Source organism: Ostrinia nubilalis, chromosome 27 (assembly GCF_963855985.1).
Source record: "Ostrinia nubilalis chromosome 27, ilOstNubi1.1, whole genome shotgun sequence".
Lineage (NCBI taxonomy): Eukaryota > Metazoa > Arthropoda > Insecta > Lepidoptera > Crambidae > Ostrinia > Ostrinia nubilalis.
The window spans coordinates 7,154,686-7,170,087 of NC_087114.1; the positions used below are offsets into that span (position 1 = coordinate 7,154,686).

At 36.0% G+C, this 15,402-nt stretch overlaps 2 protein-coding genes across 2 annotated transcripts in view; one reads left to right on the top strand and one right to left on the bottom strand.

Moving 5' to 3' along the window:
* Positions 1-15,402, top strand: part of LOC135084926 (methionine--tRNA ligase, cytoplasmic) — a 60,705-nt gene that overhangs the window by 19,129 nt on the left and 26,174 nt on the right. Inside the window, exons 5-6 of the mRNA XM_063979673.1 lie at positions 14,473-14,570; positions 15,211-15,324. Coding sequence (XP_063835743.1) covers positions 14,473-14,570; positions 15,211-15,324 — 212 coding nt within the window. The remainder of the gene's footprint in view (positions 1-14,472; positions 14,571-15,210; positions 15,325-15,402) is intronic.
* Positions 4,009-9,610, bottom strand: LOC135084857 (uncharacterized). The gene is made up of 7 exons (XM_063979597.1): positions 9,267-9,610; positions 8,482-8,682; positions 7,737-7,826; positions 6,836-6,931; positions 5,920-6,015; positions 5,339-5,443; positions 4,009-5,258 (listed from the first exon to the last, which is right to left on the bottom strand). Exons 1-7 carry the CDS (start codon positions 9,316-9,318, stop codon positions 4,075-4,077), a joined length of 1,824 nt encoding a protein of 607 aa, XP_063835667.1. The 5' UTR covers positions 9,319-9,610; the 3' UTR covers positions 4,009-4,074.

Here is a 15,402-nt window from a genome sequence, read left to right on the forward strand (position 1 = left end):
AAACGTCTATAAAGAGTCCCTTGTTAATTTCTTACAATCATAGCGACATATTCTAATTTCGGGTAAATTTATGTAAAATAAAAATATCGATTATAAAAATTCCCATCACTAATTTGGGTTCATTGTCCTACCAGGAGTGACCAGGGGTGACCAGGAGCAACTTTATATGTTCACGCCCCCGGCCACGCCTCATAAAACATTCTGTGCGCCTAGTATTACTAGGTATTATTTAATACCTACGGAGAAAAAAATTACACGCACGTCGTTAACAAAACAACAAGCATTCAAAATTATGGTTCACGGATGATGATGACGTGACCGTCATCCCATCACCCGTCTTCACCCGTGACGACACGGGCGTCCACTAGAACCCGATCGATGAAGAGCCCGTAAAATGGAGACGTGTCACCATATCAAGGAAACACTGATACGACGGAAGCCGTCGCTGGTCAGCCGCCGGTCTACCTTCGATAAACTGTTCCCGATAAAGTTCACGGGCTTGAACTAAATTTCCATCAGCTCGACCCACACACAACATCATCTCATAATATTCGGAATTAGAAAACATTGCCATTGTAGCAAAACAACACAAAACACAAAGCTTTCGAAAGTAGTTAAACGATAGGAAAACACACCGATCACGCACGAAGCATATGAACGACTAAATCATAGATAAGAATAAGTACTACGTATAGATAGCCGTCTCAAGGTTTTGATAGAAAGAGGCGCCATCTAGTTCTCAAGCTCCGTACTCGCTTCTGCTTGTAACACGGTGCTTTCGTCGTTCATGGTTCGTATCCAGATATTATTCCAAATATTATTTTGAGGCGCAGTTTTATTTCGGTAGATTTTTTTCCAAAACAATGCAACAGTGCATTAATTTGGAAAAAAAATCTACCAAAATAAAACTGCACATAACCAATTGCTAAACAAGGTAAAAGAAATAAAAAACAAATATGTAAATCATTTAAAACTTTTATTTTTACTTTTATGTGATACAAAATATCTGTGCGCTAACATTTTCATAGGACAATTTTCATCAAAAACTATATTTTTACCATTTAATATATTATTTATTTCTTTACACCAGTCATTTATCATCAAGGAAATTCCTTTACATATTATAAGTTCTTTAACTTTTTCTTTATGACTTTCGCATGTCACAAAATTTAATGTTACAAGAGAAGTGGTTACCAATTTTATATATTCGGATATTTGATCCGATTCACACTGTGTTGATAAAATTAACAATGTGATTTCTTCTATATGCAATAGGCATTCCAGCAAATGTTTATCCCTTTCGCACCTGAATGAAACGATCGTGAGTTTCTTCTTTGAAAAATTATAAGTTCGCGCCAAATTCGTTTCTCCGCGCCAAACCGACCTCACTTGATCGTGCGCTTATCGATCTAACCAATAAAAAACAGTTTTGGCGGCTAAATGAATCAGTAGCCGAGAGCGCACCGGAAAAATGGCTGCGTTTCTTGACCCCGTCACTGAACGTCGTAAGTAATATTTATTTTATTGCAATTTTCGTAGGAATTCATTGATATTTTGATTGTATTACATCATTAAGTGTATGTTGCATCTGAATAACTATAAATTTCTTCTATATTCTTAGCAATTACCCATTAAATTTATGAAAAAAAACCCAGCTCACTATCGTGATATCTGGGTTGCAATTGTACCAACGCATGATCGTGACTTTTAAGGTTTTTTTTTACATTTGCCATTGAACAACGACCTCGTTTTGGGCTTCCTCGACGAGGGTGACTGTTCAGAGTTGGACTTTGTTGACAACGACCAAGAGTTTATCCCTCCGCAGCCGGAAAATGATGAAAAACCTGAAGTTGAGCTATCTTCTCCGCCTCACCCATCTGTGGCAGCTGGGCAATTGAATATCTAAGAGGAAGTCTACGTCTGATAGTATGGATGGTAGAAAAGCAGACCCATCTTGTTCTAAAAAGTCAAAACAGACACCTTGTTCAATAGTAACTTTCATATCAGGATCGCAATGTACTGGCGGTATTTCACTCCTGCCCATCGTCTGCAACTTTACAAGGCGCAGGTTCGGCCTCATATGGAATACTGTTCTCATCTTTAGGCAGGTGCGCCCCAGTACCAGCTTCTCCCTCTGGACCCCATTGAACGGAGAGCAGCTTGAATCGTTGACTGCCAGGACATTTCGTATTTGCTTGACCCCTTGGCGCTGCGTAGAGATGTATCCTCATTGTGCATCTTCTATCGCATGTATCACGGGGAGTGTTCCGAAGAATTGTCCGGACTTATTCCTGCCGCCACTTTTCGCCACCGATTTACCCGACAGCACTTCCATCCACTTAGATGGTTGTCGTCTGCGGTGTTTCCGGACGGATACGACCTGCAAAATTTCAAGAAGAGAGCGTATCTTCACCTTAAAGGCCGGCAACGCACCTGTAACGCAAGGACAGTACTGGGGGCACCGCAATCGACATAGTAAAGTTGTACAGCCAGAAAGGCCTTTTAGTTAATTTCTTCGTTTTTGTGTTAAATTTTTGTTTCCTAAGAAACATGATTTTATCTCGCAAATGAACATGAAAATGATCTCATATAAAATTATGTGAATTTCGTTTAGTTTCTAATTTGTCTGTTGAAAGAACATTTACGTTCCAATGAAAACAAAATACTGTAATGTTGTACCTAAGCTATAATGTTAGCAATTATTAAATAAGTATTTTCTAATAACCAGATGCATTTTATTTCATTATAAATATTTTTCTGATAAGCGGACATTATCATTGCATAAAAATCTCATCAAAACTTATAAATGCACGATCGTGAGTTGGTAGAAGTCAGCCCCAGAGCTCACTATCGTGATATCGACTTTCCAAAGTCCTGTTATACGCTGGATTTTTTTAACTATTTTTTACATTAATATTACCACTTCTTTGCCAAAATAATATAGTTTTCATTGCAAAACAAAGGAACGAAAATCTCAGGTGCGAAAGGGTTATTGGGATAGTGAAGATTGCATTTTTCTGAATATTTTTTCATAGTTATAAATTTTGAATAGATTTCTTCACCATCCCCTTCTAAATCACTTTTACACATTTCACAATAACCAATATTTTTATAAATTGTTTTAATAACCCAACCACTACAATAAGCAGCTGCTGCGCATTTTTCGATGTTTAACGGATTTTGGCTTTTTATTAAATTATCAATGTTGGTTAGATCCATGTTTATGTGATCAAAATTTATTATTATATTTTTAGGTAAGGGCCTAACAATGTTTTCATAAAAAAGGTATTTGAGATTTTGTAAACAATAGCCATCATCACTTTCGCAATTAGCCCCAATTGATTTAGGCGACACCATATTATTTATTAAAAGCGCTTTATAAGAAGCCTCAAATGCCGGCACTGTAGGCATTATATTTCGATGCCCATGAGCCCTTATTGCACCAAAAAAATTTTCTAAAGGGTCTTGATTGAAATTGCGCAGCAGTAACGATTTGAGCCCAATGGAATGTAATTTTTTTGTTATTTGCTGGAATGCTTCTATAGTTTTAATCCAACTTCTTAAAGATGGAACCACCCCTGAGCGTGCTCCACCAACAAATTGCATGGATTTTAATATTGGTAGACTTTTATACCACAACTTATGATGTGGTGACTTTGGCGAGACCGCAGATCGGTAAACTTTACCCTTTTCAATTCTGTTGTAACTACCGTTTACGGAATCGAACAAATTGTCGAAAAATAATAAAATTTCTGCAGTATCTTGAGCTTCTTTTGGGATTCTGCCAGTTCCTATAAACAAACACATTATATAGTTACATACAAGTATAAAATATATTTACATACTTGTTTTAAATAAAATTATTATAAGGTAGTCCAGATAGTGTCGTGCACCAAATTAATTTTAATTTATTAATTCGTTAATCAAATTAATTGTAGTCAAGTCCAATGTATTCAATGCATTTTTGTAAAATTAAATCCTTATGTTAAAGTCAGTTAAAAACGAATCTAGACATTATGAAATCATGGAATATTTCCAAGCAGATGACATGAAACTCTTGCAGTAGAAACTAAGTTATAAATTATAATATTCGTGACTATGATGACTGGCATAAAAGGCAAGTACAAATAAATGTTTACCTGCTGTAAATCCCATGGCAACGCTGACAGTTTTACTAAAAAGTTCCGTGCAGTATTTAACCTTCATTTTAGGTATTAAATTAGGAATTACATGGCGCGCGGTAAGTTTAGGAATTAAGCGCATGCCTTTATAGCTTGGGCCCTTTTTGTATAGAGCTTCTAAATGGGCCCATTTTGCCGTGCGCTTTTTCCCATTCAGAGTAAATTCCAAATTTTTTGTAATCAGATTGTTTCTTATTCCTTTTAAAAGATGAGGGGGGTCGTATAGTGGGTAAATTTTGTGTTCGTTGATTTCAAAAAACCCCCCTTTAAATTCTTGATTCTGCCTTATATAATGACCTTTGGTGTCATTTATTAGTGAATTTATGGCAGCCATATTAGTGGATCCCTGGTCGCACGTTGTCGAAATGACTTTGAGTCCGGTTGCTAAAACGTTTTCAATTACTGTTTTTAATTGCCTTTTGAGCTTCTCCGTTTTTGTGGATCCAGTACAAAAGCTATAAGCGACAGGCTGCTTAAATTTTTTGAATACTCCTCTGACCATAAATACCAACACGTGATCAGCAAATTTTCTTTCGCGTTCGAATCCGTCGTCCTCAAAACCTTTTATTTTATCGGTATGTTTATCAAATGCAACATGGGCAGCAATGGCCATTTCGTCAAATATTATAGAGCAATATCTATGCTTACTAGGCATTTTTTCTACCCTTTTCTTTAAATTATTAAAGATAATATCATTTATCCCAGGCATTAAATATGTTTTCGTCATTAATTTGTTCAAGGTAGTTTTTTTCGGCAGAACACATATTTGGCTCAGCAAGCGATATGCCTTTGGACTAGGTTTATATAATGATAATGCCAATATCTTTTCATCTAATGTGAAACGATGTCCTTTGGGGTGTTTTGTAGATTGTCTTATTTGCATATCAAAAAATGTTTTTGCTGCTGGTGACAAGTCTTTTGTAACATATTGATAAGCTTTGGAACGGGTCAATTTCTTGGCTATTTGTAACTTCTCTATTAGTCCCGCTTTTGCTTTTTTGCATCGTCTGAGTTCCGCTTGTGTTTTGGCGACTGCTTTATATAGATCTTGTTCAAATTGGTTCTTGAACATATGGCCTAAAATTAAGAAATGGTAAGAGTTAGTTTAATATAACCACATTATTATGTATAAAAAGAAAAATATATATTTTCCTTACTTCTAATAACACCACTGTGAGTCCTTGTGCTTGGCTGCTTGCTTGCTGCTTGCTGGTCATCCATTGTCATGGGCGGAGGCCTTTTAGAAGTTGGTTGTGGTGCACCTGAAAAGAAACACATTTTATAATTTACTTCATTCTGGTTCAAATGAGCATGGTATCTTGAAAGATAATAAGAACCTCTTCTTCTCTAATTAATTCTGGTGCTCAAATTCACAAAATTTCATACAAATAATCCGGCCAGATATTTGATTATGAGATTAGAGTTATGCAATAAAGATTTTGAATTTGAGTTTAACTAAGATTAAAACAAAGAGGCAAGATACGGCTTATGCGTCTCGTAAATGTCGAGTTCGAATGGCGTCCCAGGATGGCATTTTTGACAGGTAACAATCGGCCTTACCTACACATTACACGCACGGAGAGCCTTTTTGTAATGTTTTTACCCGACTGCGCCAGAAGTATGGTTATGTTTTTTTTAAATAAGCTCATACATGTGTCGTCTAAAATCATCCATAAGAGTTTATCCCGGCTCAGCGGCTGGGCATCAGTTTTCATTTATAAAATAAAACAAAACTTACTTCTAGTAACACCAGTGTAAATCATAGTGCTTGTGCTTGGCTGCTGGTCATCCATTGTCATGGGCTGAGGCCTTTTAGAAGTTGGTTGTGGTGCACCTGAAAAGAAATACATTTTATAATTTACTTCCTTCTGGTTCAAATGAGCATGGTATTTTGAAAGATTATAATAACCTCTTAAGACCTGATTCTGGTGCTCAAATTCACAAAATTTCATACAAATAAACCGGCCAGATATTGAGATTATGGGATTAGAATTACGCAATAAATATTTTTAATTTAAATTTGAGTTTTACCCAAGATTAAAACAAAGAGGTAAGATACGGCTTATGCTTCTTGTAAATGTGAAACTCGAATGGCATCCCAGGATGCCATTTTTGACAGGTAACAATCGGTGTTTTAGATGACCTAAACTGAACTGGCCCACCAAACTCATTGACAGGGGGACGCCACCATCGTTCAACTTTATAGTTTCCTGCTGCTTTTACACTGCGCGGAAATTAGAAAAGTCAAGTTAATGTGAACACACACCAAACAGCGGGGTGGGGATGAAAATCATTTATTTTTCATCCCCACCTCACTGTTCGGTGTGTGTTCACATTGACTTGACTAATTTCCGCGTAGTGTAAAAGCATCATCCAGCATGGAAAAAGTCGGAACCAGCTATCCGGTATTGACGGTGGCGCCCCGCTGTCAATGTCACGGATAGGACAGTTAAGTATATTGGGTCTATACCTACGCATTACACGCACGGAGAGCCTTTTTGTAATGTTTTTACTCGACTACGCCAGAAGGAGGGTTATGTTTTTTTTTAAATAATAATAACTCATACATGTGTCGTCTAAAATGAGTTTATCACGACGCGCATCCTAGCCCGGCTGGGCATCAGTTTTCATTTATAAAATAAAACAAAACTTACTTCTAGTAACACCAGTGTAAGTCATAGTGCTCGTGCTTGGCTGCTGGTCATCCATTGTCATGGGCTGAGGCCTTTTAGAAGTTGGTTGTGGTGCACCTGAAAAGAAATAAATTTTATAATTTACTTCATTCTGGTTCAAATGAGCATGGTATTTTGAAAGATTATAATAACCTCTTAAGACCTGATTCTGGTGCTCAAATTCACAAAATTTCATACAAATAATCCGGCCAGATATTTGATTATGGCATTAGTTTTACATAAGATTAAAACAAGGGAAGATACACTTATACGTCTCGTCACGCTCGAATGGCGTCCCAGGATAGCATTTTTGACAGGTAACAATCAATCTTACCCACACATTACACGCCTTTTTGTATTGTTTAAATATGAACAATTTAAGAACTAAAAAGAAAGACCACGGCATCACTTTTCATTTTAATACAATGAAAAAAAAACATGATGTCAGTGCCTTGTTTTCACGTCCACTGCTGGACAAAGCCCTCCTCCAAGGTCCAGCATAATTTTTTATATTATGCAATATAAAATTTCAGTGTCCTAGTTACAATAGGCTCAATCAATGCTGGGTTATTATTTATTCCGATTTTTGCCACTTGACATTTTGTCCATTGTTTCATTTTTGTTATAATCTTACCCCCTTACTAATAAAAAGTTACACAGTTGTTGAACACTGTTTTAAAATGATATTTCCATACTAAACGTCACTTTAAAAAACTGTTCAACGAGCGTGTAAGTTTTATTAGTAAGGGGGTTAATAATTAAAAGTTCTGTAAACTCTTATAACTGTTTATGAACTCATACTGATTTGTAAATAAACTATAGGTACAATACCATTTAATGTTTTGCTGTTTTATAAAAGAGAACACTAATCATATTTACTTACTAGTATTAGGACCACAATAGATCTCTTTATATGTGGGTGGCTGCTGCTCACACACGTCCATAGGCTCTGCTGTGTAACTGGATGGGACATCTAAAAAATAAAGACAAATTTAATATTTCATCCGTCATAAGAATAAAAAATTGCTCGACTTGGAGATATGTAGAACAACATACATGGTGACATTGCAAGATGTTGCCTTAGTATATTAGGAATGTCAGGACTTAATTTATGCGAAAGAAGAAAACCACGCTCCAGTCTACAGTGGTTGCGGGTTCCAATCCTGCAAGGCCATAATTTTGGTACAAATGTCAATCCATAATTATTATGGCTTTTATACATTATAAACATAGTAGGAACTTATTTATGTTAGTAGTTAGTGTCACAAAATTTATGTACCCTATTTTTATAGGGAACTTAGGTAAATGTGTTAGGTACAACTAGTTTATTACAAAATTAACAACTAAGATTTTGGAAGAATGGTGTATAATGTAGGTAATGATAACCTGTGTCTTAGTTTAATTACAAGTAATTAATTAAAAGTTAATAATTTACGGATGTATTTTTACACAAATTCACATGCCAGCTGCGCTGGTGAGATAAATTGCACATCTCTTTAACATAAGACCACTTTTAAATTTAGTACCACACTATCTCGGTGAATAAAATTTTAGAATGTGTGAAAAAATTATTACATAGGTAATAATTATTATTGTCCTATATGTATATGTATAACTAACTAAAATACCTGGAAGATGCAGTGTTGGAATTGCCAGTTTGCTCAATCTGTTTTTCGGGTAATGATATATTTTATTAAAATGAAGATGGCAAATTCTTCTGTTGGCAAATATATGTTTGTCATCCTCTCCATCAATACCAGCATTTTTCACCCATGTGCGAAACTTTTCCAACTCTTTCAATGGATTCGGAAAGCTATGAAGAATGGCACCTGCAAAATGAGATTTAAGTTAATGTCAAATTGTAATCTTTCTCAGTTATAGTTTGTTGTAACACCTGAAGCTTGGCGCAAATGGGCTATTGACCAAAGCCACCGGTGGCCATCAACATATTAAAATACAAGTTATTTTTAAATTGAATTTTCTTTTATTATGTCTCCGTAACAATTTGTGCACTCCATTAGTTTAGAGTATTATATTATTGAGTGGCATTGTAAACTAATAGTGGGTTAGGTAAGATTACAAATTGTAGTCTAACTGCGCCAGATTATAATCTGGCATGAGTTCACAATTTATTTTTTGGTGGCATAAACATTTTTTTTAATTTTATCATCACGGATTGCAATAAATTTATACTCTCACAAGTTTGAAGGTTGTTTGTTGTTAAGACTTTAGTTGTACTTTATTTAGATACCTATTCATTCTACATCATCAGATTAAGATGAGATTGAATAGTAGGTAGGTACAAGTTTTATTAAAGTAATAAATTTTTATGGCACTTGGCAGCTAAGTAAAGCATAAGGTTGGTTATTTGTAGGTAACCATTTATTACTGTTACAAGTATTTATTTACTAACCATTTTGAAGTGATGATTTGCATGAAGAAACACAGCAGATCTTCTGAGGCATGGTTGTGGTCACACAAGCACATAAACAAAAGTAAAAGTTCACTTTCTCAGAGTCACTATCTCAACACGACACGTAGGTATAACAGAGTCACTATCTCAGTCACTTTCTCAACACACACAAGACCTGAAGTTAGAACGGAGGAGCATTAGCTCGACTCAACGTTTTACTATCAAGGATCGCGAATGCAAAGAGAAAGAAATCCAATAAGAAAACGGAGCGCGCAACAGCAACGATCAAGTTTTCAAATTAGAATGTCAGATTTGACGTTCAAGTGGTTAACCGACATATTATGGAAGCGTTCACACGATTCAAGACTTTTTAAAACCAATTTTAATTTTTCTTGATTATAAAGTTTTAAGAGACTATAAAATATTTTATAGAGTTCTATTTCAATTAAATAACTTTTAATAATAAAACATTGTATAACAAATTAATATTTTTATAAACGTAAACGCATTTTAAGGTCAAAAAAGTACGGGGTCAGGCGGATAGATGGCGCTTGCGAGCCTCGATTTGATACGTATTAAGAAAGACGAACTAGCATGGACTAAATCAAAGAAGAGCCGACGGCCGGTGTCGCGATCTTTCGGCGCTTCTGCACAGTGCAAAGTGGTGCGAACGGGATCGTGCCACATGCCAAATTTTTGCAACATCTTATTATGAAAATGCAACATTTCGAATGATTTTAGTACGCTAATTTTTATTTCGCAGGTAAAGGAATGTCGCAATGTCGTTTATGTACCTAATTTGTCTACCAAGTTACGTCTCATTTTAAAATAGAAGAAATGTTATTGAATTCTCAGATTTATTTTCATATCAACATTCTAAAGCGTCCCTTAATAATTTTCACTTTTACAAAAGCAGCCTAAGACTGATTTACACGTACTAAGTAGTTAAGTAGGTAACTAAATTTTAACTTAATTTTAAGTCTATGTCCAAATGTCTCATAATTAGTATGAAACTGCTTGTCAAAAGGTCTCAAGTGACAAGCCCCACCCACCAACATACCCGAAAAAATATTGTAAAATTTAGTTACCTACTTAACATAACAATCCTAAACGTGTTTACACGGGAACATTAATTGCATCTCTGTTAATAATAAACAGTCCTCTTAACTTACTGCAACATCAGAAACATGACTGTTCTACAAATAATGTAAAACCAGAATCAGCTATCTTTTTAAATCTATGATCTGCATTCCGAAAACAGATGAGTATGCAGTTCAAATAGTTGTGCTTTTTTGTGCTATTTTTGATTTATTTTGTTTGACAAAGAGATAATTAATAAATTTAACAAAACATTGAGTGACTGTGTTCAAACACGCAAAGTAAATAATAGGCTCAGCGAGTTAAGGAACAAAGGTCACCTTCTCTTTGACTGAGCCTCAATGTTTAGGCGTTCTGATATCAGTGTCAATAACGCGCACCTACTTAGTATTTCTCCCATACCTTTATTCAGCCGCCTTGTTTAGTTTAAGCATATTAAAGTAATATCATCCCGTGATTATGTTCTAGCATTACCTTTGTAATAAGTTTACGTTTACAGCAAGAGTTTGCTGAGTTAGAATTACATACACAATCTTAAGAGTATTTGTACCATTTTTTGGTACCAAATAAATGTTTTTTCTTTCTTTCTTTCTTTCTTTCAAAAGTTTAACATACAAAAGGCATGTTTAAAATTAGTTGTGAATAAAAAAATATTGTTGGTCCGGAATAAGTACGCAATGCATATTTCGGCCCATTGTGTACCAGGCGCCACCAGGCGCGCAGCGCTGCGCAGGAGTTAGCCGTTAGATGGGGCGGGGGGTGGTGTTCCCGAGCGTCTGCCCACTAATGAGGTTGCCAACATTTTCTTTGGGTATTATTTTAATTTTTCATTGATTTTTAAGATTTTAAGTTTAAAAGTACGAGGCGATTTTGAAATTTATTAAAGAATGGTTTATGAGTAAATAAAAACATATTTTTTAAATGAATAGTTAAACATTTGGCCGCGATCTCACCTGATGGTAAGTTAGTATTACCATTGACTAGGCATTTATGTGTTTTGAAATAATGATTATGGATGTGAGTAGTTAATGTTTTTAGATTTTTCTGATACGACAAATTTTATCGAATGGAGGGAAAAACACGGAGTTGTACGATACGATGCTACAGTATGACGTCATGTTCTTCATACCAACTTAAAATTTCACTTTTGGGATAATTGAAAAATGTAGTAAGGCGCCCCACTCGCCCCCGCGAACGCGCGGGTTTAAAAGGTGCCAACCGTTACTATGCAAATGTGCAAACTCAACACAAGCCACCAAAAAAAATTCTAAGTAAAAATGTTTACAATCACTGTCTATTAGGGTTTCGTAAAAGAAACTGAAAACCCAAAATGCTTAAGCTCTAGCACTGATGTTTTCCTAGTACTTTTGCTTCCGCGTTGGCCTTTCTTTGAGCGCTTGCCTTACTAAATAAAATGTTTGTCAAAATGTACGTTTTTTGTTGTTGTTGTTATTATTATTATTTAAGATTTTTTTTAAATTCTCAGCATTTTTTAAATGCCGCTATTAATGTTATTATTATTGGCAAATTATTACAAAATAATAATAATGGTACAGATGCGTTCACATCAACCTTTTGCTGCTTAAATAGGAGCCATTTTGCAAGGATTTTGTAAAATATGATGTGAACGCCTCTGTATCCAATGACATAAAACTAAGGCCTCATTTACGGAGACGCCGGGCATCGTACGTTGTGCGACGTACTGAGTTCAAACATTGGCAATGTGTGTGCATGAGTGCTTTTACGGAAAAGCGATTTAAGACGCGTATTCTTGAAATGGAACGTTATTTGCAGCCGAATCCTGCGGATGGCTTCGATGCGTCTCACAACTCTCACACGGCGTTTATTGTTGCGGGATTCACCGCGCGAAGAGAGGCTGGCACCACCACTTCACCCGTCTCGCATCAATATTTTTTGTGTTTATGCGTGCGATAATAAGTACCGCATCACGCGCTGCGGCTCCGTAATTATGAGGCCTTATTGGTGCTTATGGTGAACTTACAAACTGGTTACTAAATGCTTATTTTTATACGGAACACAATTCAATCTTACTCCTGGTGGTACCAGGAAAGGTACTAGGAGTAAGCTAAAGATGGGCGGAAATGCAATTTCAAAGATTAAATAATAACAGAATTCGACTGAAGGTACGGTAACGTAACCTACCTGGAATTTCACGGATTTTTTTATTTTTTTTCTGTTGTCTAAGAATGTTTGAAAACTATCATTAGTAGTGATGTTGCTATCGGAAAAAGTTATTTACTTACGATTTTTTTTCTATCAAGTGGCCTGATTTCGATAGATGAAGTTTTCACAAAATTTTTCAAATGTACGTACCCATGTAAAGTTTTAGTGAGTACCTATTTAAAATGTTTATTTAACGAACAAACATGCTTTTAACACATCGATAAAGGAAGTAGGCAAAAAATGCGGCTAATTGACATTCTGAAAAATACAAAGTCTATGATTTGCGTTCGATGAACCCCGCTGCAGCTGATCGAAAGTGAGGGAATTCATATCGATATTTTTGGAAACTTTCGATGTACGTTATTTCCAAAACCGTTCAAGATATGACAATAGGAACAACGGCTTCTATTTCAGATTGTTTCAGTTTCTGTGCCCTTTCAGGCTTTAGGGGGTATTTTGAAACACCCTGTATAAATTTCATAAGAGACGACTAATGCCCGTTTTCACCATCAAACCCTAATTTTTAAGTGACCCCTATAAACACAAAATTCCTGTTGTGTTACGATAGGGGTCACTTAAAATTTAGGGTTTGATGGTGAAAACGGGCATAAGAGACTTTGCGAGCATCAGGCCTACCCAACCCGTCTGGTCAGTGTGGGAATTTAGAACAAATGTGCCATTTACATGTAAAGAAGAACGGTCATCTGTGACTCAGGCCCGACAGAAACGAGACATACCTCAGTTTTTTTGTCATGTCTTAATTAGTTAAATTATATATTTTTTATATTCGAAATCTATGTATAACACCAAAATATTACCCTTTGTTTTTGTTCAGGCGTTATACAAAAACTAATACAAAATGCCTGTTTATCACCAAAATTGGTAAATGTATGTACCTAAATGTCTATTACATCTGCTATGGATCATGTATCTAGGTGACCTGGAGATACAGCCGGATTATACAGGGTGGAAACGATAAGTGATCTCACTCGATTATTTCTAAACTATACAAGATATCGAAAAACTAGTTACTGATTCTGAAAGTGCTTCACGAGCTCTTTCAAATGGTACCAATAATAGGTTACAGATTATGGAAGCTGGTAACATTGAATTTTTGGATTTTGTAACTTCTCGTTTCCACCCTGTATAATCCGGCTGTATCTCCAGGTCACCTAGATACATTCCATAGCAGCTGTAATAGACATTTAGGTACATACATTTACCAATTTTGGTGATAAATAGGCATTTTGTTTTGTATTAGTTTTTGTATAACGCCAGAACAAAAACAAAGGGTAATATTTTGGTGTTATACATAGATTTCGAATATAAAAAATATATAATTTAACTAATTCAGACGTGACAAAAAAACTGAGGTATGTCTCGTTTCTGTCGGGTCTGGGTTTTTTCGTATGGGGCGTGACCGTTCTTCTTTAATAAAAAAAATAAAAGAGTCGTGCTCCTGCAGTGGAGACTAAATGACCTGATGATCAGGGCGTCTTCAAAGCGAGAGTGAATTCACTTACAGGGCAATGACCTAATTCACGTATTTTGACAGTCAAGATCTCGCTGACGTTCAGAAGTCGTCCCATTGAAAAACAGTTCTAAATCCGTATTCACAAGGGTCATTTTGATAGAACGATTACTGGATAGGATCGCAACTCAGTGTTTTGTTGTCGTTGAAGTTTTGTTACGTGAATAAGGCTACAGCTATGTGCCATACTAGACTGCATCTCATTTAACATCAGGTGTGATTGCGGCCAAATACCTGCCTTGTTCTGCATAAAAAATGATCATGATGGGTCTTTTTTTCATCCAGTTCACGTTTCACTCTCCCATCACGATGCTTTGGGGACAGCCTGTATAAGGACTATTGAAATCTTTATGCCCTAGGCCTAAGTTATTAATAATTAATTTGTTATTATAGGAGGCGTTAAAACAATGGAATGGTTCTCCAAATGGGCCTTTCGGCGCATCATCAGCGTTGGGGGCACCGCTACTGGCCAGCTTGGTGTCTCCTGTGGGGTAAGTGACTAGAACCACGGCCGTCTTTAACCTACTTGGTAGGTACTCCTTCTATATTCTTCTGATTAATGTCATTGTTAACTTTCCCCCGGGACAAGCTTAACCTTTCATTGGATGGGTTTTTATTGGCGGTCAAGTTGTAGATCCTGGTAGGAAATAGTCCCGCCTGTAGGGGCCCTGGGCAATTAAAGGTCAAGGGGACCGTTTTAGTCTGAAAAAAAAAGGAATTCCAAAATTATAGTTTTTTTTAGCGATTACTTACAACTTTTATAGCTTGAGTAGGTACTAGAGATTTGCCACTCCTGATTATTGTCTTTCTAGTTTTTATTTTATGTTAATTTCAAGTTACATCTTGGGATTTTAAATAAGTTACAGTCAAGCTACTTCCAGGTCACCCCACTATCCCGAGTACCTGTTTTTTGTTTAATTGTCTCATTCACATAGTTTATATGCCATGTGGTTCTGTCACAGTATAATATGACCCCTCCCACAGAAATGGTGCATTCCAAAGCACATCATTTCTAAAATAACACATAACAACACAATTTGTTTTGAAATTTAAAAGTTTGCGTTAGAAACATATGAAGTTTATGTAAGATTACCGTATATTTATATACTGTACATTTCTGGTTATCTCCAGGTCTCCAGAAGAAGTAGAGACAGGTCCAACGGCAGATGAAATCGAAGCGGCCAAAGAGAACTGGCTGAATGGACACAAGAATCTGCAGCCAGCGCTAAAGGAAGAAAAAGTCGTGTAAGTTTACAGTTGAAATTATAATAGGGATGTTTCCTGGGTCAAAAAGCAAGAGTTTTAATTAGTCCGTCAGTTAAC